At 42.4% G+C, this 26307-nt stretch overlaps 1 protein-coding gene across 11 annotated transcripts in view; it reads left to right on the top strand.

The window, feature by feature from the left end:
* The window catches only part of CELF2 (CUGBP Elav-like family member 2), a 311231-nt gene that overhangs the window by 209509 nt on the left and 75415 nt on the right, over window positions 1-26307 (top strand). For all 11 annotated transcript variants that reach the window (XM_088526296.1, XM_088526301.1, XM_088526298.1 and 8 more), the window contains one exon: window positions 17278-17360. In XM_088526296.1, coding sequence (XP_088382422.1) covers window positions 17278-17360 — 83 coding nt within the window. The remainder of the gene's footprint in view (window positions 1-17277; window positions 17361-26307) is intronic.

Here is a 26307-nt window from a genome sequence, read left to right as displayed (position 1 = left end):
ACGTTCCTCGGATATGTTTCCAAAGCTCTTGTTTATGGCAGAACTCTATGAATGACGGGAGCTGCAAGAGAACTGAGTTTTGGGGTTATTTTAGGCATCATTTTGCTCTGTGTCTTTCTACCACGTTGATCGCAGGGGGATGCTGCTCAGAAGTGGGGATTCCGGGCGCTGCTGCTGGGAGGAACTGTACAAATAACAGCCCCTCTCTAAGGGACTGCAGCAGATCGCGCAGGGCCTTGGCTCTTACAGACTTTTGTAGCAGCTTAACTGCGTTTTACAACTGTATATGAATTTTCAGAATTAAGCTATGATATGGGCTCATTGTCAGCTATATCAATGTTAAAGAAATGCATAAACTTCGACTATGTGAATTGGTTTAATTATCTGAGTAGAAAACTCATATGCAGACCAGCTATTAGACGAGAAGGGCTTTTTACTCAGACTGTGGTTTTCATAATAGATCCCTAATGTTGATGGCCAATAAACACTTGGGGAAAAGGTCAGTTATGCGAAAGAATGCCCAAGCTCTAAATTTGGGAATGACATAAATCCAGCTTCTTTATAGGTACCTTCAACCGCCTCAGGAACAAAGGTGAAAAATGGGATTCAATTTTCCTGCTACTAACATAAGCAAGAAATGCAAAAAGCAAGGCATATGTGCCTCTTCCTTTTTTAAAAAATTCTTTAAAATTCCTTTGAAGGCTAAGAATGAGAATTAAGGGGCTTAAACAATAGTGTCTTTGAGTTGGAGGCGGTGCTGGAAAAGAACATATTGCACACTAGTTGAAAAAGGCAAGCAAATCTTTGCCATAGTGCTGACTTCCTCAGTATGCCAGCCAGCATTTACATATTGAATATCTTAGAACTTTACAAAGAAAAAAAAACTCAAATTTTGTTCAAGTGTAAATGGGTAATTTGTTTTTTGTAATGTCGGCATTGCATCAGAAGGAGGGCATAGAAAGGCAGTTAAAACAGCCTGAATGTTCAATAAAAGTGCAAAAAAAAAAACCACCCAGCTAATCAAATTTCATTGTTGAATCTGAATAATATGTCAAATCTCTCAAATATATGATCTCCGAGGCAAAAAATGTAACCCAATGAAAAATTTAAGTCGAGTCATGCAAGCATTTGCACACAGGATATAATCAATGGATATAATGCTTAGACATGAAATTACATACATGTTTAAGTACTCTCAAGATTGGTGCCTACATTTAGGAAATATCCCCCCATAATAATGCAGGATAATGTCAGCTTGAGATTTATGGCATCCAATTTCTTCAGCTGCATATTAAAGCTCCCATCAGTGAGTTTCAATCTTTTTATGACAGTGTTGTGGTGCTCAAATCCTTTCCTCTTCCAATTTTCTATTAAATGAATAAACATACAATATTTATCTGCTTATCGCGTAAACCGCGATGCACGTCTGTGCTGCAGAGCAATAGCTTCTCCAAAACCCCTTTATTATATTGTGTTTCTAATTCTGTGCTATGCTAATGTTTGAGTTATTGTCTCATAACACAGTGGGAGGTTTTGCAAAGGGTTTGAGGACCAGCCCGAAACCTTCATACACTTTGCCATGGAGCTCAAAGAAAGAAAAGGTTTGACCACTGAGCGGCATCAAAAGTAAAGTGCAATTGTGCAGTGATTTTATAGGCATGTCTTTGGGCTTCCATTTCCACCCCACAAATAGCATTTTACTGCTTTCTGTATTCTGCTGCTCACCCTGCCAAAATCATGCACACATGTGGTGCGTGCACATATGTGCACATAAATAAGAAACCTAAAATATAAAAGCCACAGTGGGAGAAGTTTTGCTCCTGAAAGCTAGAACAAGAGGGCTGCAGACTCTAAGGATTTCTCTGTCACAGTTGACATGATGTGAAAGACCCTTAAATAACTTAAATATTACCCGGGAGGATCACAGTAAAAGCTAAAGACCACGCAAAAAGTAATAGCATAAATATGCCATCAGTTTACATAGTTCTTGACATGAATTTCAAATGTCAGGAAAGTCCTGAGCGGGTGTGTGTTATTCTTCATTATTCCGAATTGTGTTACAAAACACATAGCTAGGCAGCACTTTCAGGGTAAATTAAATCCTGGTTTCTTATTTCTATCATCTCCGCTGAGCTGGGCCTTGCCATGCTCTTTGTCTGCAGGGTGAGACCAGCGAGGAGCTCTGCTGGAGCCAAATACCAGATATAACAGTAGGTTTGGTGGAGGGCTCCCATGGTACAGGAAAGCATGAGATATACCGACTGTTTTATTCCCTTTTTTGCACACTTCTGCCCACTTCATGGTGCTGTAGCCATCAGCCTGTTGCAGAAGAAGAGCAACCAATCTTCTAGCTTGAGCTAAATGCTTCTCAATGAAGAAGGCATTTCCAAGACAGTGTGTCTTCCTAATTCCTTACAAAAAACACTCAGAAAAGCTGGCGAATAAGTTAAATTTGAATGCATCCAGCACATATTTTTGCTGAACTTAATTCCTGCCTGATCTATGCCCATGCATCTGCTGTTTTAAATAGGATGCTAGACTTTCCCTCTGCAGGTACAACTCTGCAGTGCATAAATTTGTCCTTGTTTAGGGAGGGAAAAACTTCAGTGTCTGCTGCCTTGTGATTTTAATTTAAAATTACTGCTCTGCCTGAGTCATGCATCCATTTAGAAGAAGATGAGCTGTAAAAATGTGAAAGATCTTTCATAATAAACAGCACCGCTTATTTGCCTAACTGAACTGGGCAAATTTATGTTTCAAACAATATTGAATGTGTCCTAGTAGCTCAAGGTGGCACGCTGCAATTTCAGGTAGGACGATAAGAAGCAGGTGAATGCAACAGGTCTCAAGGTGTTTTTCAGAGGACTAAGGCCACCAGTTAAAAGGTGCCACGTTAAAGTAGGAAATTATTATTATTATTATTATTATTATTTTAGTTGCTACAGCTTTAGTAGTTCAAAAAAAAGCTCCTGGCAACTAAAGGTCAGCTTAGCTTGGAGGTTTGTACATGCACAGCACAAGTAACCTTCAGAAATTTCCTCATGACAAGATAAGTGCAGCAATTATATTTAAATGAGTGCAGGAGAAAATTTCTCTGTAAACCACATTAGCTGGAGAGCGTGTGCTGTAAGAGCATTTAATTGAATTAATGTTACTTGCTATCAAATGCTCCATCTAGTGTATTGCCAAGTCTCCTTATTACCAAGAATAATATTGGGCTCGTAAAGACCCCATTCATTTAAGCATATGGTCCCAATGACTTCATCAAATGATTAAAATTAAAGGATGTCCTTAACGACTTTGCCGAGCAGAGATGGAGCTAAGCACAAGTAGTCACGTAAATAAGTAACATGTAATTCCCAAACCCCTTTAGGAGCATTTTTTATGGAGATTCCCATTACAGGGGACTTCCAGGTACCCAAGGAAGGTGGATTTTGGCTTGAGTAAGCATCAGTGCTAGTGTGAGCCCGGCTGCAAGCCCGTCCGCAACCCATCACGGTGACGGAGGGATCCTGCTCCCCGATCCCAGTGTTATTTCCAGTGCTGCTCTTAACGCACAGACCACCTGCTCGCATCATACGGAGGCACCAGGATGGGATCCAGAAGGGTGGTTTGGGTGTCTGTCTGTATAAAAGCTGAAGTGCAAATAAGTTATGTTAACGTATTCACATCAGCTAAACCGAGAACTCAGGTGCATGAGAAGGCAGCAACAGAGCCGGAGAGAAGCTTTGAGCCAGTGATGAAGATACCCGTGGCTTTCCCTGCTCCTTCTCTAGTTTTTAACCATAAGAAGAAAACGTGTTTCTTTTGGATGTTTTCACAGAATGCTTTCTAATGTCAAAAATGTCATTCAAGTATGAGTTCTCTTTATGTTTGATATTATTTTCTCTTTCAAATGCATTCTTGAAAAAAATAGAAAATGCATGAAATATGACCAAAAAAAAATCTTTGTTATTCTTCATTCACTGAAACAACCAAAACAAAAAGAAAAAGCTTTGCAAAGCTCTTTTATGCAAATTGAGAAGGAATGGAATAAGTTTCTAAAGCAACTTTCTTTATTGTTGGCCAAAGCAAGCTGAAGATTTTATTAGCCTACGCACCCAACATTTTAATGATCCACATTCACTCCTGAGCTTCCCAAGTCTGGGTTGCTGCGCAGTTGACATTTTCCTGCACCCAGTAAAGCACATGCCTTTGGAAGGAGTTACAGACTCTGCTTTGTTTTTGTGTCTCTGTTTTTCTGAAAAAAAAAAAAAGGAGGAGTAACTGCCCATGTCAACTGATGTTCATTACCATGTCAACTGATGTTCATTACAGGAAATTGTTCAGCTATCTTAAAAAAAAAAAAAAAGTGATATCCCCCTCCTCCTTCCCTCCACAATATATTGAAGGCCTCGGTTCACAAAAGAGAAACCACCTTGTAAAGCAGGAGAATAAGGGTCTGTGCTGCAGGCAGGGAAAGGTCAATGCTGAGTGCGTCAAATGTCAGAACTGCCCGCTCTCTTAGAACAAAACAAGCAACTCGATAAATACTTCAAAAGGATGAGGAGCACTAATAGGGTTATGGTCAGCTGTGATTTTGGGGAACAAACTGCCTGGAAGAGAGAGGAGAGAAGCTTTTTTTCATACATTTGCATGTAGCATTTATGCCTGAACATGCATTCGGTTGCAGCCAGCATGTGCTATTTCTCTTTCTCCCCAGCTTCATGTTTGTTTTTGTATTTAAGAACAATATCGCAAAAGTTATCTGGCATCTTACTCCCATTCTTTTGCACTGGCTTTAAATTACATAAAAACTCCCTTGAGACAGGCCACTTCTTTGTTATTTTGTGGGGAATTTTCAACACTTGGGTTTTGCACAGACTTCCCATCCTGCAGTGGATCAGAGATGCAATCAACCCTGCTGGGTTGCGTTTGTGTGCCAGAGGAGCCCAAAATCTGCTCTTGCAGTCTTGTCCGCGTGCTCTTTGCATCCCTCGCGGTTGGTTTTACACACGCGCTGCTCAGACGGTACAAGACGCCGTATAAACAGGTAGTTAATGTGATCTCTGTCCCCACCGCCACCAGCACCAATGACCGCAGTGGCCCGGGAGCGTGCTTGCCACGATGCCACGGAGTGCAGACACTTGAGTTTTGGACCTGGGTCCTCAACAAGAAGGGCTTTGTACGTCTTCACTGAAGCAAAGATCTGTTCTGACTGTAAAAGCCTGAAACTTTAAATAAGATTTAGAAGAAAAGAGCACAAAGAGCATTAGAGAGTGAGTAGGAGAAGGGAATGTGCCTACATCAGCCTCTCTTTTTGTCATCTACCAGCGTCTCTCGTATGGATGCCAAACCCGGCATGTCAGGGGAGGCAATTTCCAAACTTGGGGTCGTTGAACACAGCATTACCACAACTCCTTGAAAAAGGGCTGTGGAGTGCAGTGCTAGGACACACTCATCATGGAAACTCTGACTGTCTGCTAAGGACAACAAAGGGGAGGCTTAAAACTTGGTTCCTTTTTTTTTTTTTTTTTTTTTTTCTGGGTGATTCAAAGCATGGAAATTCCAATACTTAATGTCTTTCATCATCCAGGACATGTAAAGAGCTCATCCACTTACACTCTGTTTTCAGTGCTACAAAAAACAAGTATTGCTTGTCTCATTTACTGAAGGACCTAACATGCACCCTTTCTCCAGATGCCTAGCCTAGATTTTAGCGTATGAGAGAAAGGGGAGTGAACACTGAGATTTGTTTCAGACAAACTATACTTGCAGGAATAGATCAGTCAGTTAATGTTGATCACCTACAGATAGCATAATAATGCTGTAAGCCTGCTTATATGTTTTATTAAATCGATTTACATGAAGAAGGAAGTGTCTAGTTTCTGCAGTCGATTGTTTCAGAGGAGCTCTGCTCAGAGAAGTGAGTATTTTATCGTTTTGAGTAAGTGTTCTTCTGTTGCTCTTTTCCATCCTAGTACTCTCTCACTAAAATTATTAGAGAAAAAAAAATCAAGGTAGGAAGTAATGCTAATATTTGGGTAGTAACTTTGTCCAACAAAGTTATGAGCTATTGAGCGTTCATAGTGTAAGCACCTTGGGTTGACTTCAGGATAAAAGAAGAGCTACTGGTAGGATGTAAAATTTGGAGGTGTCCATCAAGCTCAGCTTTAGTGAAGTGGTCCTGATTAGGGTGAGTTTCAGTAAGAGAAGTGTTTGTTTTGTGGTAACCACATCTGTGTGGTTTTCTGGATTCTGCATATGACTGGGAGAAGGTCCTTAGCAGGCTGTCCTTAGGAGGTCCATCCTGCCCGTTGCCACTCGTGCCGGGGCCACTACAGCCTCGGTCAGAGAGCTGGGTTTCTAGGTCAGGCAAGACACAAGGATTCCAGGTTCAGAAATCTGCCTTAATTGAAACAAGACCTTCTAGTTCATCCATCCTGTGATCTGCCAAAGCCTTGACTGTTCCAGTTAGTGCATTCCCGAATGTTTTGTCCAGTTTTATTTGGAAGTGGACCATGGGATGCCGTTTCCACCTTTTTTATTTTTTTCCTGGAAGATTAAGTGTTTTATTATTGTCCTGCAAAAACACATCATTTTTTGGCATTTCGATCCCCCTACTTTGTTTACTTTCTGTTGGCTGTTTTATAATCACTGCTCCATGCTAATGCTGATGAATGTGAGGGATGCGCTTTCTGTCATGTAAAATAGTTCTGGGGATAAACTCTGCTGAAGATTTTGGCTGACCCCCTCATCAGGCTTAGCTCAGAAATTAATTTGTCATTACCCAGGTGCTATGCACTAAGCTTTATTGGCATTGAGGAGCTCCACATATTCTATGTTCTTTGGAAGGAAAAAAAGTGGTCATGTAATCACTGAAACAGTAAACAGTCATTTCCAATCTAGTAATATTTTATGTGAACTGGCACTGTATGTTGTATACCATCCATCTTGCTAATCCTTGTTCCACATTGCCTCCCACTTGAGGCCAAGGACATTACAGCTGTGCCAGAGAGTGGTGGAAAAATAGCCTTATTATTAACCAAAGTTGAAAACATAATGGCTTTTTGAATGTCTTCATTCACAGATGCAGTCATACTAAAATATTAATACTCTTAAGTATAGAGAAAAAGAACTTTCATTTAAAAATTCTTTGCACATGTGTTGCATAAGCGAAGGCCTCAAAAAAAGGGTGGCAAGTGCATTGTATCTCTTTTTTTAATTGTAATTCTCTGTAATGTAATAATATTCTCTAGTGAAGGGGCCGAAATATTCCTCTGAGTGAATCCAGGGCAATTTTACTTCCATCATGATCATCATATTGTTGTAACAGAAAGTAGAGTTTTGTCACTTTTCTGTTTCTTTTAAAATACCTCTAATTCTCAAGAGGCTATTGAACCATGGTGACTCTAGACGCTTTAGTGTCCTTCTCACTCAGAGTTTCACTGATAGTGCCCGGGTTTGCCTGAGTCCCAATGGGATCAGACACACTCAAGGCATGTTTTCTGGGAGCAACCACCAAGAAAAGTAGAGGGAGGCTGCAAGCCTCATGTGATCAGTCCTCTTGGCATCCCAGGATCCTTCACTTGGAGCAGAAATGAGGGCAGCAGCAATGGAAACCTGGTGGATTTACAGCAGGTATCATTAGTGGGAAGCCACAGGAGAAGGAGATGATGCTGTTCCTCAGCTGCTGGTTGCCAGCCGGTAGAGCTGGCTGCAGTGTAACATGCTGTGCGTCGTGGTTGGCCTGTCCTGGGTTTCTAACTCACTTTGTGTCTTTCAAAGCAAATTAGGAATCCTTTACAAGTGTCTTTAGGAGGTGTAAGAGTTGCTCTTGAATATTATTTAAGAAAAGAAAAAAAGGATTGTATTAATTTATGACTAGCATGTAAAAATGCCTCCCCTTTCAGCAAGCAAAGAGGGATGCTAACCTACAGGGTATCAGGCCGTGTGTTGTAAATCAGCCTAATTGTTTTAGAACCCAAAGTGTTTCATCATTACAAATTGGGCTTGTCTGATATTTAGTTCCACATTTTTGAGAACTCTGCAGGACTAATCTGAAGCCCTGCTGTTGCACATGAAAAGCAGGCTTTAGCCTTTCTTTCAAGACTGATGCAATAAGGGGAGGTTGACGCGAAATCTCTTAGTTATCTCAATGTCAAAGCTTGTGATATGCATTATGATGAAAGTGTGCAATGTGCAGGTTCAGAAGTAATTTTGCTGTACATTAAGCTTTGCTTTGCATACCAAATGCAATAGAGGGTAATGCTGCAGTCCGAGAGAGGATTTGGAATTGCTTGGGAATATCTTCAACTTTGCCTTAATGAGCCTTATCAGGAACTGAAATGATAAAAGAAATCAGCCCCAATTTTACCAGGAGCCTCTTGCCAAGTAAATCCTTAGTGCCCTGTCTCCCATCTTGTTCAATATAAGAAAACTGATTTCTAGGATGCACTTTGTGGTTTCTCTGTTGATTCATTGAAATCTATGGCTATGGACAGGTTATCTCTTGTTAGTGGACAGCAAGATAGTTTGTGAGTTTCTTTTTTTTCTCTCTTTTTTTTTTTTTTAAGACAGCACGTAATACTTGATCCTGGTAAGACCTAGTGGCTGCAAAGCCCCAGTTTCCAGTCTGTCTTGTGCGGTTTTTGGCTTTACATAGCTGTTATCCAGAGATCCTAGCAGGCTGACTTTCCTCACTGTAGACAGAGGCACACTAGCACTAAATAAAAGATGTTGCCACCAAAATGCTGCAAAAGTGCAGGCTGCTCTTCATGAGCAAGAAACAGTGATGAGAAGACCGAGCCTTTGTCCAGGGAGGAGCAGAGGCTGAGCAAGAGAACACCATGCAAGGACAGAATTTGAATTTTTCCAGGGTGAAGTCGGGCTGCAGCCAACGTGATTAGCTGCACGCCGTCGATGCCAGGAGACACTGAATGGTTTCATCTCCTCTTCAAATCAGCTTCAGTCTGAGCCCTACTGCCACAGGCTGCTCCAGGCCACCTCCGACAACTGCAGGAGCCAACCCAGGGATGCTTGGGTGCTCTTTTTGTTCCTCTGCTCTATTTTTCCTTCTGCACTGATTAAGTTGCCAGTCATCCGGCTCCTTTCTCTTTTTGCCTTGATAGGTTGCCAGTCATTTCATGCAGCCTTTACCTCTCCAGCCAAGCATTTCAAGCTCGTCACCACTTAGAAACAGCCTGCAGGAGATTTGTTTTAAATCTCGGGGCTGATTAAATGCCACATCTACGATAGAGATCTTTGGAGAGCCATCAGGTCTGTATGTCTTGGCACTCTCTTGTTTGGACTGCTGTGACATGGTAGTAGTCAGAGGGCCTGTGTCCCTTGGGTCACCACCATGCTCTCAAAGCTCCTTTTCCTTAATAGATATGAATAGGTATCTTTAATCAGCATTCCAGATCGTATGTGGTTGCCTGCTGCAAGAAAGAAGTAATAATATAATGACTTCTGGTAGAAATAGTACATTTATTCATATGATACCTGGATTTTTTTTACAATGTAGTTCTGCTTAGCAGGTCATTTAAATAAAAATTGCAAGGTTGTCAGTGTTGTTTAAGAAGTTCAGAGAAGGAATAGCAAGGTGAGATTAAGCAGAGCTAAAGGTATTTACCATGAATAGTGTCTTTAAAATTAATGTTAGTGAGATAGCTTTATGGGGATGCTTGTGGGGATATTGATACTAGGAAATACCCTGATAGGATGAGATAAAAGTTGGAAGGATCAGATGTGGAAGCCTAATCTAGCCATCTTGAGGAGAGGTGAGCTTAGATTAATTTTTCTCTGTCTCCTAGTCTTCCAGTTCTACTAAAATCACTTTTTCCTTCCTCTCCCAGTTCTCCAGTAATTGTAACTTTTGCTATGTTTGTAATAACACTTTCCCTTCGTATCTGTGTTTTATTAGTTCAGTTCCTAGACCCAAGGAGAAGAACATCTGAATTATCTCAGCTTTCCTCTCTCCTTTTAGAAGCATGGGTACTACTCATGTATCTGGCGTCTTCACCCTTTTCACCTTGGTTATCAGTGGACAAAAATTTAAAAACAATAATAAACCAAGTTTGCTGCCGCTCTGATTTTCTTGCTCCTGTTTGTTAGGCTGCCTGGGCAGGGTGAAATACGAACGGTCACTTTTCTTTTTTGCCCTTAGTTTGCGTGGACCAAGATGCTTCCGCGCAGCTCCCGCCCGCCAAAGTCGCCCGCCCCCTTCCCTTGTCTGCGCTCATTAGGCACCGCCATTTATTTCTGTGCGTCTGCACAAATATATGGCTTTATTACTAAAGTGGTTTGTTTATCTTCGCTGCTGCCGCATTTATTTTAGCACTCATCTAAACAATTAATTAGGGAAACACTTGAGTGCCGAATACACTTCTTCAGATACCACTCAGTTCTGTGCTTTTTTTGTTTTTTTCTTTTTTTTAATTATTATTATTTCCAGAAGCATCAAGCACTATTAAAAAAAAAAAAGTCTTCTGCAGGTTTTTTTTCCCTAACCGTGCTTTTTTCCTCCTATATTTGAAGCTTTCGAAGACGGAGCGTGTGGCTCTGAAAGATCACGGGCCCTGCTGAGAGTTCAAAGCCGAGCAAAGAGCTGTGCTTAAAGTTCAAAGGCTCTGCAGAGCTGGGGCTCCATCTGCATAGATTTGTTTCAGCCAGCTTGAGAGAGAGAAGAGTTGCCAGGAGTTTCTCCTATTTCTTTTTTTTTTAATTCTTTTCTATATATATATTTATACAAAAGAAAAATAATTGGCAATAAATGTGTCTCTGCTAGCAAGTTTGGGGAAAGCGAAGCTGCTGGGAGGTGTCTGCAATGGAGGGAGATTTGACACATGTTATGATCCTGGGAGAGTGAAGCTGGGAAGGCCTGGAAATCAGTAAGGGATGTGTAAGGGCATGGTTATAATATTGAAGTCAGTGGACTGCATTGACGTATTGCACTGCATCTTCGGCAAAAGGAGCATGGAGCATGGTGAATTCAGTCAACAAATTTACACCTAGGTTGCAAAGGAAAGGGAAGAATAATATATTTTTAGGAAAAAGGGTTTTCACACAGATGGTAGCTAGCTCCCCAAAATGAGTGTGTATCTTACTGAAAAATCCTGAGTTCAAGAGGAGTCTTGGCAGTTCCTTAACCAACCTCTTCTGGTCACTGTTATGTGGCTTGGTGGGTGAAAGCAGCTAAACATGGCCTTGGCTGGGCTTTTGCTTTGGCAAGTTGGCCTTTATGGACTGAAGCTTAGGGCTATTCAAGGCATTATTTAACCTGAAATATTTTTCTACACTGCTGAAGTGTCACTTAAGTGCTCAAATGTCCTTCCATTTCCTATAAGCAAATTTTGGAGGAGAGGAGTCAAGTTAGAGTTGTTTAGGCAAAAGCAGCACTGATGCGAAGTGTTATTGTTGTGTCTTTGCACTTTCCTTTTTTTTTCTTTTTTTTTTTTTTTTTCTATATAGTTTCTTCAGAGCATTCCTTTGAGATCAGGACATTTTATTCTTTATGTTTTACCAAGGGAAGCTGGGACACAGGGAGATTAAAGGCCAGATTTTTCAAAAGCACGTAGGCAGCTAAAGACTCAGATGGACATTGAATGATCTTTTCACAAGAAATTCAACTCCCTCTTCCTCAAAGTGAATTATCCAAGGTCAGATTTAGATTTTGCTGAAAATGCAAGTCTCCCAAAGTGCAAATCCAAACAAAACCAGCCCACCTGGCTTCCTCCTACCAAGTTTGTGGGTAAGGGGAAGGTGTTGTTCTGTTTATGAAGACTGGTTTTCATTAAGCATAAGCAGCATTGCCCTTTCTACCTTATTCCCTCATTATCTCTGGGTCTTTTCCTCTTTTGTCATTATATGTATATCATTTTAAATCTGGCCTTTCCTAATCCAGCTTTAGAAGACCCGAGCTCAGAGGGTTGGAGCTGCCAGGGCTGTGGGATGGGCAGGAGGTCCTGTACTACTGAGGGACTTTAAGCTTGACTTGCTCACATGGAATTTAAACAACACTTCTTGATGTAACGGATATAACCAGACTGGATAAACTGTAAAGAAAAGTGTCTAAACACCAACTCTTGAATTCACAGATTTCTGAAGATGTTTCTGAAAACAAGGTGTGATGTACTTTGCTACTGCCTTGCTTGTCTGTGGCAATAGGGAACAAGCTGTAATTTTAGTGTCTCTGTTTCTAAAGAAAAGAGTAGTTCTGGTGTTCTGTCTATGAGACAGTTTGTAGGTTTATAAATTGCAATTAACTCTCTGCATAGTCAAGAGTTTGAAGATTTTTAAAGGGATTGTTTTAGGATAAAACTATGATATTGTGAGTATTTTTACATATAGTTGAGCAGGTAGCTGAGTAGTGGAATTAGGGTTTTGGCTAATCTGTGATTTGCAAGTTTTAGTGGGGAAAGACAGAGTGTAATGATCTTGATGGAGCATTCAAATGGAAACAAACATCCATGGACGTTCAGGGATTCGAAGGTGGACACCATGAAGTTTACATTCACTACTAGTGAGCATGAAGGCCAGAGTGTGGCATTTTGGAAATATAATTTGGGAAAGAGGTGTTCCCATTTCAGTTAATTTGTACAAACCTAATCTCCACATTTGAGTTGAAATACAGCATCACTGCATTTATCTCCTGTAAGAACGGATTAAAAAGGGAGGACAGTGGAATTTTTCAGTTGCACTTTTGCAGGATCTGTGCTCTGAACCCTCTCTCTGCTAGCTCCAAAGGCACATTTTGCAGAGCTGTGGATTTAAAAGTTAGCTTGCGTGCTGGCTGGGGATGTGAATTCATTGCAAAGCCAGTAACCTTAAGTCAGTAAATGTTACCTGTTCCTGTTACACTCGGAAGTTGCTGCTAGGAAGAAAAGGGAGGGGCATATTTGCAGGAAGAAGAAGGGCAATTAAAGATTAAGGATAAAATTAGTGTGAGAAAATGAAGGAGAAAAAGAGAAAACAGAGAGGAAACGAAGAGAAGGCAGCATAAGAAATGATTATTTTTGGTGTTGTTTCCTTTAGTATCCTTGCCTCAAAATTCAAGATTTCTTGCTGATGCAGTGAAGGGGATAAAAAAGGAAAGGCCTGATTTCTGCTGTGCTGTGTGTGGCTTGCTATCCTTTGCATGGGGGAAGCAGAGCCCTGAGGTGAGCACTCCAGGAGACCCACCACAGAGCTAGCGGTACCATCTCCTGGCCTCTCCTGCTGCTCTCCTGCTTCCTTGCTAAGAGTTTTCCAAATGCTTTGCCCAGACGGATTTATCCTAAGCAGAGAGGGCTGATGCAGAAGATCCCAGTTATTCGCTCTCTCCAAGACATAGAAATGAAAATGTACCAAAGACAACTTTCGTCACAGCGCAGTCATTCTGGTTTTCTCAACGGTGTTATTGGTTTTCTTCCTTCTCATAAAGCTACCAGAAAAAAATGACACAGGAAGGAATTTTCCAGGATGGCTGCTTGGAGGGTCCAGCTGAAGTCACACCCAGCATGAGATGATGCTTCTTTAGGGACAGACTAGCCAAGAACAACATGAGATCACCTCGCTACCATAAACCCAATTTGCAAGCAATTCCTTACCCTTCCACAATGTATATAACCCAATTCTGAATCTGCTTTTTTAGAATTTTATTTTGTATATTTATTGCTGGCTACTACAGCTACTGAAGGGGTATGGCCAAGCTGCAGGTGGGAAGTTGGTCCTTCCTTTCCTGACATAACGCAGGGACCTCCTCTCTATGCCACATTTATGCACACAGAGCAGAGGCCGGGAATTTGTTAAAAGTGGCTGTTGTCCAGGGTGAAAAAAAAAAAAAAAAAAAAGCTACTCTTAAAGCCATTAGGTATTTACAACTGTTGAAGAGCAGTAGCTTAGTTCAGAGAAAAACCAAAAGTGGATGCAAGGGTTTTGTCCTTGGTATCTTTTCTATCTGTGTCGCGCTTCAGTCCCCGTATGCATAGGGGTGGCTGGGGAAGAGCCGCGGCACATGGACTCACTTGGGTTCCTTCTGAGTCGCTTTCCCCAAAAGGCTTGAAAATGCAGCAGATTTAATCTAGATCAAAAAAAGGAAAAGGCACTTCCATTCTGTGGGCAGAGGACATTTATAGAGCATGTGCGTTCGCTGGGGGCAGGGGATGACGTGTGGCTCCTGTGAAGGAGCTCCCCGGCACAGCCCAAGGCGGGCAGCGAGCGAGGGCTCGCAGGCGGTTAGCAGAGAGGCCGGCAGACCCCAGCAGGGAAAATGGAGCCCCCAGGCTCGGTTCTTACTGGCCATCTGCGGGGTGGCTGCAGACCCAGCCTCGTCCATGGAGGTTAGCTAATCGCTCCGAAAATCCTCCCAGCAGTATCCATGCAGGAGGAGGCTCTGGTTGCTCTGCATCCAACTTCATCCATGTGGAAACGTTGGTTGCATTGTTGCAAACCATTGTTGCAGGGGGAAAAAAGAAAAAAGAAGTAAATAAAAGGAAAAGTAATACTCCTTAACTTCCTGGCTTGAGCTGCACCGGCTTGGCAAGAAGCCACTGTCTCCATTGAGATTCCAGGCTTGTCCAGGGCCAGCACCTGGACACATACACAAAGAGAAGGCAGCTCCATGTGTGGTGAAAGAGCAGCCTGGCGGATTCACCTTCGCTGTCTTGATCTGCCGGTGCCTCCGAATCCCAGCGCCTCCTTTCAAGAGATTTTCAGCTCACGCTGGCAGGACTCTCATCGTCATCCTGCATGCGAGTGCACGCAGGATTGCGGGATCGCATTGACAGCTCTTGCTACAATTGGGAAAGTGCTGAAACAGTGACACTGCTGAGCTTCCCCCATTGTCCTGTGGAGGGTTTAGGAAGGGGTTGAGACCTTCATAAAGGAAGTTTCTTGGTAAAAAGCTCTGTAAGTTTGTCATAATCCTGCAAAGGGCACAGGCACCTGATATTGCTGGCACCGGAAAATAAAATACATGGGTGCAAGGGTGTAAGATCCTCTTGGTTCTCTCCTTTATTCCCTGTATCCCCAACTTCTGGATGGTGCTTTTAAAAACACCGTGTAGTCTTCACCATATCCATGTAATCTGTTGGTGCCGTCTTTACGGCTGGCTCAGGCAACAGTCTCTAGTGCAACGACTGGGACGTCATGGTCTTTTCCTGGTCCTGGAGTTCCTTTTCAGAAGTAAAAAAAGAAAGCAAAAGGCCAAGTGGTGTGGTGCTGCCACAGAGGGGGTTCCCCAAACAGGTCCTCCTGGGTGGGAGGCGAGAAGATTTGCGCTGTTGGGCTCCGAGTCATTCGCACGTCAGGCAGGTTTAGCTGTGGCTCAAGACACCGTTGGGCGGACATGGGATGAAGCCAAGGTTGCGTGTGCAGGGGCCAGGTGAGAAGAAAGTTGCTTTTCCTCTTTTCTCTTAGTAGGAAATGTATGTTCCCCTCTCCAGCAAAGGCACTGATTGTCTTCGCCAATATTGCATTTTCATAGGGAAAACGGAGCAGGAAAGTCACTTCTTTGCAGCGCTTCAGCAGTGGACAGCTACCAGCCCTGCCTGCTCTCTTAAATAGAAGACCCTATTTTTGCAGTACTTCCTCAGGGAGAAAAAAAAAAAAAAAAAAAAAAAGCTCAATTTGGGATTTTCTGCTATAGAACATGCTCCTGAGCATTTGAATGCTTGAAACATCTTCAAAGCCAGCAGTTTGCCTGGCTTGGCAGTGAGGCCCTCCAGAAAAGTCATGGGCCAGACTCAAGAATTTCCTTCAGGATGGCAGGTCCTTTTGCCCCTTCAATTCTCCTGCTTTTGCTTCTTTTCTCTTCTCTTTAGCTCAGCCTTACATCCTAAAAGAGGCCAGTGCATGAGTATTTCACAGCATATTTGTCTATCAAATGCTGTTCATTCAAGTAGTGCCAAGAATGAGAAGCCAGTAGACTGCTAGCTTCCCCATATCTGGAGAAGCCTCTATAGCTGGAATCCAAAATAAACCCATGCAGATCTGTGGTAAAGGACAACACAATTGCCAAGTTGTGACATCTGCTTGATCCTTCCCTTAAAAATCCTCCCCTGAGGTTCAAAATATATTTATATTATGCTTATTAAACAGCTAAAAAGTCTAAGGAAGATACAATAATATAAAATACAATATGGGACAGGCTAGCTAGTGGCATTTTCTCAAATTTGTGTTATTGAATGTCAGGAATTTTGGTTTGCTTCCCATTTTTAATTCTGGAGCTAAGTAATTTTAGAGTCTCAAGGTCGCCATTGGAATAGCCGATGCAGAAATGCTTGGACACAACTTGTTCTACCCCATCCTGTTCAATCGCGGGTATCCTTATCAAGCTGCCTCCTTTGTAAACTGTGAAATTTTAAGGAATTCACTGGCAATATGAAAAATGTTAAGTCTGCATTACCTGCCAGCGTGTTGTATTGCCTGAAAGTGCTTTCCCGTGTCCAGGATAATTCCGCCTGGGAATAACGACTCCCTTTGCTTGCTGCAGTGAGGCCCATCATTGCCCATCCCAGGGTAATTAAGATGGTAGGGGTGGCTTGGCATTCATCAGACAGGATTGCATGCTCTGGATTGATGCGGAGCGGGTTTTTACTCTGCTAGCACCTTCTGCTGTCACCTCCCCACCACAGCTGGGACCTCCAGCCCCCCGGGCAGCTGCAGAGCTTCTGGACAGCCTTGTGGTCTCCTCCCTGTGTGCCATGGTCCCAAAATGGGACTGCCCACCTGAACAGGGCTGGGGACCTGCAGTCTCCGTTATCATCCATGGAGAAGTCTGCTGCTTCCTGTCTTCCTTCCTGCAATAGGGATGGGTATCCGGCCCCCAGTCCTTGCTGGTTCAAAACGAGAGGAACAACCCCTAGCTCTGGGTAGGGTTCTTTAAATAAGGTCTTGATTTAACCCCATTTTCTGATGTGGCGGCACCGATGAAATCCTGCTGCGCTAAGCTTGCCACGTTGCTTATATTCAAAGTTTAATAGGGAGCCTTCAGAAAAATATAACCTTATTTACACAGCATAAAGCCAATTTGATTTTGGTTAACTTAATTTCTAAGTGGTTACAGTTCACTAACGATGTAGGTGTGCTATGGAGGCAATGCACGGGGGGTGACTTTCTTATTTCCAGCCATGTAAGCTTTTCTTTTATTCATGTTACCCAGGCAGCCTCCTGATAATTCGCATTTCCAGCTTTTATAATGTGTTGCTCCACCGGTGTTTTTTTTTTTTGTATTTTTTTTTGTTTTTCCACCCTCCCTATTGTACGCTCGCAAATTGTACACGCTGATTTCTGAAAGCTTCTCATTTCTCTCCGTAGGTTGTTGTTTCGTAACGTTTTATACAAGAAAAGCTGCTCTCGAGGCACAGAATGCACTGCACAATATTAAAACTTTACCTGGGGTGAGTACTTTTCCTTTTTTGATCCTCATTATTTTATTGCCTGGAATACTGGCCCTGTTGGCTCCGAATATTCAGAGCACCTCAGGCGACATTGGTGTCATGGAGGGAGGGAGGTTTACCTGATAGCAGTGGCACTAGCTCTAGAGACAATTGCTTTTCCATAGGCCCTCCCTTGGCTGCAAATGGCCCTGGTTCCTGCCAAAAATAAGGTAGAACCAATTTAAAAATAAAAATCAAAAGAGCAGGGTGGTGAAGAGGGAAAAAAACACTGTTTTTTTTTCCTCTGCTTTGCTACACCTGGTGAACATGGGGAAGGAAAACAGAATGCTAAGCCTTTTTTATCTTTTTTATTTTTAATACAAAACTCAAAAACGACTATTTTTCTAATGCTGCCTCTAGATCTTTAGACTTTAAGATTTATCTTTCCACGCTCTTTGTTTTTTTGCCCTGCTGACTGTGAGGTTGCAAATGTTTCTTTTAAGGAAACATGGAAAAGACATTCATGACTCCGGCCTTCAGGCTTGGCAAACCCTCCACGCTCCTGCACGAGGGGTTAAGATTTTCCTTTGGTCTAAGTTGTTCCACCTATGTGTTAAAGAGACATCTCTAACAGAGAGCAGCAACTCCAGTGCAGATTAATGACTTCTCTTTGCTCTGCATATGTTATATAACAGGGTCTATATTTTGCACGGGCTGCACACTGACATTCAGTATATATGAAGATCCAGTTACAACGCATCTGCATGATCCCAAAATAACTCCCTTTAAGCACCCTCCAAAGCAGAGGCATCTATCCTGAAAACGCTTCACTAGAGCAGGATTCTCCTGATACGGATTTTACTGATTCCCGTGTTGCTTGGTCCAGCCCACAAGGCAGTTTTCAGCAAAGCAGCAGGAATGAGCAGTGCATAGGCCCATGTGTGAAACAGTCTGTGCAAGCAAATCAGAGCTATCTTCTGACCGCAGGGGATGAGTTTGGATCGGGTTTCTTTAGGCATCAAGTGTCAGAACGATGATAGGGAGCCTGGGAGCCTCCTGAGATAAAAACAAAATCTGTGCATTCCACTTATACTAGAATATAAGCATGGTGCAGATAAGGTGCATTCCTCAAATAGTCCTGGGAGAAAAAAAGAAAAAAAGGAAAAAAAACAGAGGCAAAGGCAGGTGGTTCGTTAGTTTTTTAGTTCATTAGTTCATTAGAATTGCAGTAGAGGCCAGAGCAGGGTGCAGAGGCTGGACCCTCGCTGCATTTTCCCCATTGCCAAAGGGCAGAGGGGACCCTGCTGCCGCAGGGCTGTAGTTATAGCGTGGTTAGTTCTGGTCTTTGCCACTTCTTTGCTTAAATAAAGACCAGTTCCACGTGGCTCAGTATCTAGCATTTGGATGGGCACTTGCAAAGCCCTAGAATTGCTCCTGTAGTGTGAGATGCATCCAGTGGCCAAGGCAGTACGTTGCCTTTTACTGCAGGTAGACATTTGAGCCAAGGTTGTCCTGCTTTGGGGGCAGAACTAACCCTTAACAGAGACATGAAAATCTAAGAACACTTCGTCTGTTCCCCTGAGCCATGGCCTTTTAGTGGACATGTAGAAAATAAGAGCAGACATAAATGATTAATGCAGACTCTTGGAAGAAAATATTGCAGGGTGCCTTGCTGTTTGATTACAAGCCTTGGAATTAGTCAACATTTCCATAATTCTAAACCAATATACACCTGTTTTCCCACTGTGATGTGAAGGCACAACTTAATTTAACAGAAACCCCGCTGTGCTAAATCTCTCATTAAATACCAAGCCAGTTCTGTAATTTAAAGTTGCAGCACCACTATTTTAACCGAATTGCCTTTGTATTATGAAATTAATAAGAAGTTAATGATGCACTTTACAGTATTCCCTCAGATTTTTTTTCACAGCGACAACAACAAAAAAGAAAGATAAAGAAGAGAAATATGTCACCAGCTGACATCTCAAGGCTTTTTTGATTTTAATCGTTTTTTCCTGAGGATAAAATTCATTTAAAAGAGGTTTTTGTGCTTTTTTTTTTAATTTTTAAAAAATTTCCACCTAAGTAAGATCAAACATCTTTTTTCTACTCCTGATTAGTATCTCTCTGTTTGTCCTAAAGTTCCTTGTCATATAATGGAGCTTTTATGTACCCCCAAAAATGTATTTAGATATCACTGTTACAGTAATATTTCTGCGAGGTGGAGAGGAGGAAACATAGCGTTTGAGAAATGCAGGCTGATACATGATGTGCATCAACAAAAAGGAACAGCTCCCTTTCAGTACCGGTGTCTGGAGCAGCCGTTACACCTTGTAAATGAACAGCCTGAATTCGTGGATGTTATTTCAAATATGATATTCAAGTGGCTCTAGCTCATAGAGGTGTGGTTTGTAATATTCCTACTTGCAGTAATTTTTTGCTGGCCTGGAAGTTGTTCTGGATCTTATTTTTAAAAGCAGAGGGGAGAGAGGAAAAATCTTGGCTTGAACTTAATGGTGATCATAGGAATGTGTTTCCCTGGGACAAGGTGTAGAGCTGAATCCTTACCCATCCTCATCTCCATCAAGAATCTCATGGCTTTGTTGAAAGTGTTTAACTTCCAGTCCCTAAACAAAATAATTCCTCCCATCTCAATTTATTCTGTACCTGTAGTTATATAGAGTTATATGTTTAGTTTCTTCTGTGTCCCCAGTTTTGAAATGTAGCAAGAATTGCCTTTTAGATAGGGGCTAAACCTTGAAGATTTGTGTGCAGGGACTACTTTCAGCACTTCCCTGGCACTGACAGACATTTTTTATTTGTTTTACCTTTAATATTTATGTAATCTGGGCTGCTTTGCTAATGTAAAAAAAATAAAAAGGCGAGTTTGCTAAAATTAATTGGTGAAAGTTATCCTTATATAGCTATCTCAAGGACTATTTGTCAGTCCATTCTTGAAGCTCAGTATCTGAATAAATTCTCCTTTAATTTCATGCAGAAGCAGTCTGAAAGGAATTTGTTGGAATCCATTTGCAAAACCTAGACCTGAATTTCTGTAGATTCTTTATTTTGTATTTGAATTTAAATTCATTTGATCATTCTTGCCATATATGTATTTTTGCACATATCCTCATAGCTAAGGTTACCACAAAAATAATTGATATTCAGCCCTGATTTAAGTCCCATCACTGCTGTGCATTTAACTAATCCCAGTTAACACTAGTCCTAGTGTTTTACCTGGTTCTTATTTCAGGTATGATAGACATATTCCGAGCAGCAGTGAGTCCTTTGTACTGAAGTCCTTGTGTGGGATTACGACATTCACTTTATGAACCAACTTAATTACGTGTGTGTCAATGGAGAAATACAGTTTGGAGAAAGTGCTTAAAATTTTAACAGCATGGAGGAGTTTGCGGATTCTTAAAAGTCTTGTAAAATATTAATGACCCCCTCTTTGCCAGATGTTGTTAAGGAGAAAATTTTCAATTTCTACATTGTAAGAATCACTGCAGGTTTTATTAAATGCCATTTACGTGATAGGGAAACATTAGAGGGATTTTTTTCCTTACAGATGCTATGCTAGCTGGTAAAAACTTCAGGTCCCATTTGGGCGGTAGATTATGCAAAACCGTTTTAAAAGAGGAAGACAGATTAGTGTTCTGCTTTGGTGCCCTTTTAGAAGATGGTTTGTTGTGCCCTCCACCAGGCTGCGGAGATAAATCCTTCTGTTGAATTTGGACTGGGAATTTGAGATGAGACCAAAGCCTCCTAGGTTTAGAAAAGATCAACCATAAAGATTTTGTTTGGCTCTATCTCCACTTCCTGATAAAGTCCTGTTTATTCAAAAAGATGCAAACGCCAAATATATTTCTGCTCTCCACCTTCCATCATGCTCCTTTCTAATGAACATCTTTGCACACTCCTTTTTGGAATAGCATTTTAATATCCATGTGTTGCTCTGCTTTGTGTCTTATGCGTTGTCAGTACTGTGTGGACATTAGGTAAAAATTACCTGTAATAAAAAGGTAATCATCCAATATGACTTCAATAACAGCCTGAAAATGGGATATCAGTGAGTTTGAAAGATTTTGACAAACTGAAAGGGAATTCAAACAGCAATTAAATTAGTTAAGGGATTGGACTGATTGATTTATGATGACAAATGAAACTAATTCAGTACCCATATAGCATGGCCAAGTAAATGAAGGATCAGAAAAGTCTAGACCTACTTAAAGGATAAAAATAACCAGCTGGGAAAGTGGAGAATTCCCAGTCAGTGCCTATTCCTAGCAACAGGGGCTACACGACATTGAATTAAGCTGAGAAAGTGAATCTGGCCCATTACTTGTTTTAAGATATTCTTCAAATGCAGCCACTTAGTGATAATTTTGTTCAGCTCAGAAGCTCATTTTTATTACATAAATACACCAGTCCCACCTCTGCCTTTCCACCTGAACTTGCAGTTTATCGGCAGAAGAGTATCAGTTGTGCAGGCATAGGGAGAAGGGGCATATTGCCTTAGTGAAAAGGCAAGTTGAGCTAAGTTGAGCAAAACATTTCATCCATAATTAAATGTTCCTTTTAATTAATGAAGGTTAGGGATCAGATTCACCTTCTGTTACTGTACAATCACAGAATTGCAATGTTTCTGCTGTTGGAAGGGAGCTCAGGAGATCCTGCAACCCACTGGCTCAAGCAGGGTCTCTTAGAGCAGGTTTCCCCAGACCACATCCTGCTGGGAATTCCCCTTTCTCTCCCTACACTATCCCTTCAGATACTTACGTGTATTGATAAGATCTCCCTCAGACTTCTCCAGGCTGAACTGTCCCAGCTCTCTCAGCCTTTCCTCGTATGAGAGATGCTCCAGTCCCTTCATCATGTTACTAGCCCTACACTGGACTCGCTCCAGTAGCTCCATGTCCCTCTTGTACTGGGGAGCCAGAACTGGACACAGCATTGCAATGTGGCCTCACCAGCACTGAGCAGAAGTCATCTCACTTAGCCTGTTGGCAATGCTCTTCCTGATGCAGCCCAGGATACCACTGGATTTCTTGGCCACAAAGGCAAATTGCTGCTCATGGTTAACTTGTTGCCCACCAAGGCATCCAAAGGTGCTCTCCAGTTGTCAGGCCCCCAGCCTATCCTGATGTGTGGTGCATGGCAGATGCAGGGCTTGGCATTTCTCTTTTTTCGGACGTCCTGAGGATCTTCTCTGCTTATTGAGGTCTCTCTAGATAGCAGCACAACCACCTGGTGTATTCGTGGACTCCTTTGTATCATCCGTGAACTCGCTGAGGGGGCGCTCAGTCCCATTATCCGGCTCATTCATGGAGAGGTTAAACAGTTTTGTACCCAGTATTGACCCTCGGAGTACATCACTAGTGAGCAACCTCCATCTGAAATTCACAGCCCTCTGTTCACAGCCTAGCAGTTCAACCTGTTTTCAATCCACCTCGCTGTCCACCTATACAGCTTGTTCTTCATCAGCTTACCTATGAGGAAGTTATGGGAGAGAGTGTCAAAAGCCTTTGTAAAGCCAAGGCATCCAGCACTCTCATGCACCAAGCCAGTCATCTCCTCCATCATGCTATTAGGATAGTTGTCTGGGATGCAGGAGAATGGAGTTCGCATCCTCTCAGGCTTATTTGCCATAAGGTGTAACTTTAATTCCTCTAACAGTGCCCTCACCACTGCAATGCTCATTGAGACTGGAGGGTCACCATTTCTCCTCTTGATGCTCTTCCACTGGCTATGACAGTAATGAACTCTAGTGGCATTGAGAGAAAGCAAGTAAAACCATCTGACTGCCAAGTATCAAAAGCAGTGATTCAAGAATTGTCATAGATGGGTGGGAGTTCATGCTCCAATAAGTGTTCTTATTACTTGGAAAGCTTAAAAAGGTTGGAAGACACTCCCCCAGAATTAGGAAGTGCATACAGTAATATCTGGCAAGAAAACTCATTGGCTTGAACCACAGGGAACAGGAGACTAAACCTTGACCTGCCACCCTCCAAGGGGCGAGGGCCCAGCCTAGTCCCTGGCGTTTGCCAAGGGGACACTGAGCCATGCAGCGTGTAGACATCAGGAAACTGTTTCGGATCCTGGGTGTTCACCCAGAGGGTGTTTTTTGTGTGATGGAGTAGATCTGACAAGAGGCTAGGGCACATTAGCCCAGCTGCAAATGCAGCTAGATGCAAGCTAGCTTTTTTAGATATCTCCTTTGGAGTAGCTCAGGATTTTCTGCACAGCTCTGCAGTATAATAATACAGGATGGAAACTAAATAACGCAAAATACTGGCTTAACCTGAGAAGGTTTTCCTAATGTGAAGCCCATCACCAAAAGACCAAACTGCTCCAACATGTGATGTTGTACTTTACCTCTAATTTCCATAATTCCGGACAGTTGAGGTCAACACTTCCCCACATGCCTCAGGATTTTTATGGCCAGCTTAGAACATCTTAACCTGCTTTTCCAAGAGGTTCAGCTATCTATTCACAGAAAATCAGTTTCAAGCTGAGTACCCAAAAATCGCTGGCTGTTTGCAGAGCCGCCTTCTGTGCGCTTAAGAATAGGAAAGTCTGAGCAAAATTGAGAGCCCCTCTAGGGTATTGCAATGTTCACCGAGACCTAGGCGGGATGTTTAACTAATAGCCCAGCCACTCTCTTAAACAGCTATTTCTCATCCTGCTGGTGTTAGCTGTTTTCTGTTAGCAAGAACAGAAACTACAGGTGCTTCAGTCAGCCTCATTAGCACTGTGACACAAGCTATTAAAATCGCCTTGATAATGAAAAAATAGTTGAGGGAGCCTTCCTAGCTGTCTGACAACTTGCATGTGTAGGGAAATTAGAAAAGCAAATCGTAAACAATGTCGCAGGCGTCAAGGGATAACGTTGTTAGAGATGCCCTTGGATGCCATTTACCTGCCTCGAGAGCAGCGTCGGGTTCCCACGCCTCAGAGTTGTGTTGTGACTAAAGAGCCAGGCTTGGTGACATGTTAGACAGAAATGTTTTTCTCAGCATCCTTCTGCGAGTGTCCAACCCTGGTAGAAATCCCAGGATACTTCCTGGAAAGCCAGGTGAGATTGGGTGACTTGGTTGCATCTCCCGCTTTGATAGCCCACTTTGGGCAATTGTATGACTCGAATTAAAAATAACCTTGGCAAACCTAGAAAAATAATTGATATTTTGCTTGTTCTCCTAAGAAAAAAAAAAGTTACCTTCACCAGTTTAGCTGGAAGAGCTACTGCTTTGGCTGCAGAGGGCTGAAGATTTGTACTACAGTGCTGGCCTGTCAATGCAGCAAACTATCACCACCCTCTAGGAACAGAGCAAATATCATTTAAAGGCTGAATACCTTTCAGCTGGAAAATAGGAGGAGAACAGGCCAAGCTAATATTTGCCTTACTTTCAGGACCGTACATCATTTTACTTGCAGGTTTCCTAAAATCAGGAATGGCTTTGCTCCTCAGTGTGCTCTGACCATCTTCAGGAGAAGAGGGAAGCAGTCGTGGAAAACACGCCATCATAACCACCTTTATTAATGAAAGCCTCTCTCTATATAGCGTTGTGCTAGGGCAATTAAAAAAGCAAAATCTGCACAAGGACTAAGCAGAGTCCTGAGCGGTGATAAACAAAATGTAGTTTCCTTTGTGGTTGATTTTTATCCAGCTGCAGCCAAATATCAAAGCGATATCAAAGGCAAGCTACCCGTTAATTAATGCAGGCTGGCTACACAAAGCGAGCCGGAGCTTTTGCCGCTATCTGATGCTGGCGACTTCCTAATCTTCGCCAGTTGTCATTAAGAGTGGCATTAAAGCAGCTTGCAGCCGATCCACGCTCTCACCCCACTGTAGCCTCGAGCCGGGCTAGCTCTCATCAGTGGAGGGGCATAGGATGTGCAAGAGAGGCTTAGAATAAGTGACTTTTTTTTTTTTTTTGGAAGGGGGATTTGCACTGTATCAGGGGATCTCGTGAATACGTCACCTCTGCCATCCGTACCAGGGTCACTCGCTTGGCCAGATCCACTTGCAAGAACCTTTTGTGGTGAGGGGAAATCTTCTGAAGGAGAAATACAGAAAAAAAAAAGAAAAAGAAAATAAAGCACCCCAAGATTGAGAGGAATAATTGAAAGTCTTTTTAAAAGTGTGAGTGAAGTCTTAGCGCTGATTTAAAGATGGAGAACATGGGATTCTATAAAATAAGAAAATAAGACTGGGGAAAAAAAATAAGACGCTGATCAGAGGATAAGATCAGCTTTCAAGGAAGATGCAAAGCCCTGTGGCTCCCGCTTGGGAACCAGCTCTTAGGGGGCCAGTCCATGGGTCTCAGCCTGGCGCCGAGCTCCCAGCTACGCAGGATCTGGATATTCCCCTCTGGCTCCGAGTGCCTCGAATGATTGAGTGCAGTTTGTGTTGTGCGTTCCAGCCCATCACTCGAGCGAGTGTCCACCAGACAGCAACTAATGCTATTTTGTGGCTCGTTCGTGACAATACCGTAGAGGAGAACGCAGCATGTGTTTATACAGTGTGCTCATTGCAAACACTGTGGGCCAAGGGAGGGGATAAACGCCGTGCCGGGGCTTCCCGGGCAAGCAGCCGCAGTGGCGCAGATGCCAACGGTGCTTCTTTCCTCCAGGACCAAGCGCCTGTACTGCCCAAACGACGAATGGGAATTGGTTTTGATTGTGCACAGAATTGAGGATTTACAGCCATAGGAGGTGAAATAAAACTTAGATCGAGTATCAGGGAAAACAGTATCTCTCCAATTAGAATAATCTTCTAAAGGAAACCAAGTTAAATCCCAATCCTTAGGGGCATGTGGAGTAGGAAAGAATTAGAAAATATATGACAAGCAATAATCCTGTATTGGCATTAAGTCATTCAAGATGAGCTAATGGATTTTTTCATCTCTGGTTGCTGCAATTGCTAAGTGAAGGAAATTGCTGTGCTTGTCTGAATATAGAATCC

This window comes from Tinamus guttatus, unplaced genomic scaffold (genome assembly GCF_059628265.1).
Source record: "Tinamus guttatus ecotype Peru unplaced genomic scaffold, ASM5962826v1 Tinamus_guttatus_pri_ptg000245l, whole genome shotgun sequence".
NCBI lineage: Eukaryota > Metazoa > Chordata > Aves > Tinamiformes > Tinamidae > Tinamus > Tinamus guttatus.
This window is presented reverse-complemented; position numbering and strand designations above follow the sequence as displayed.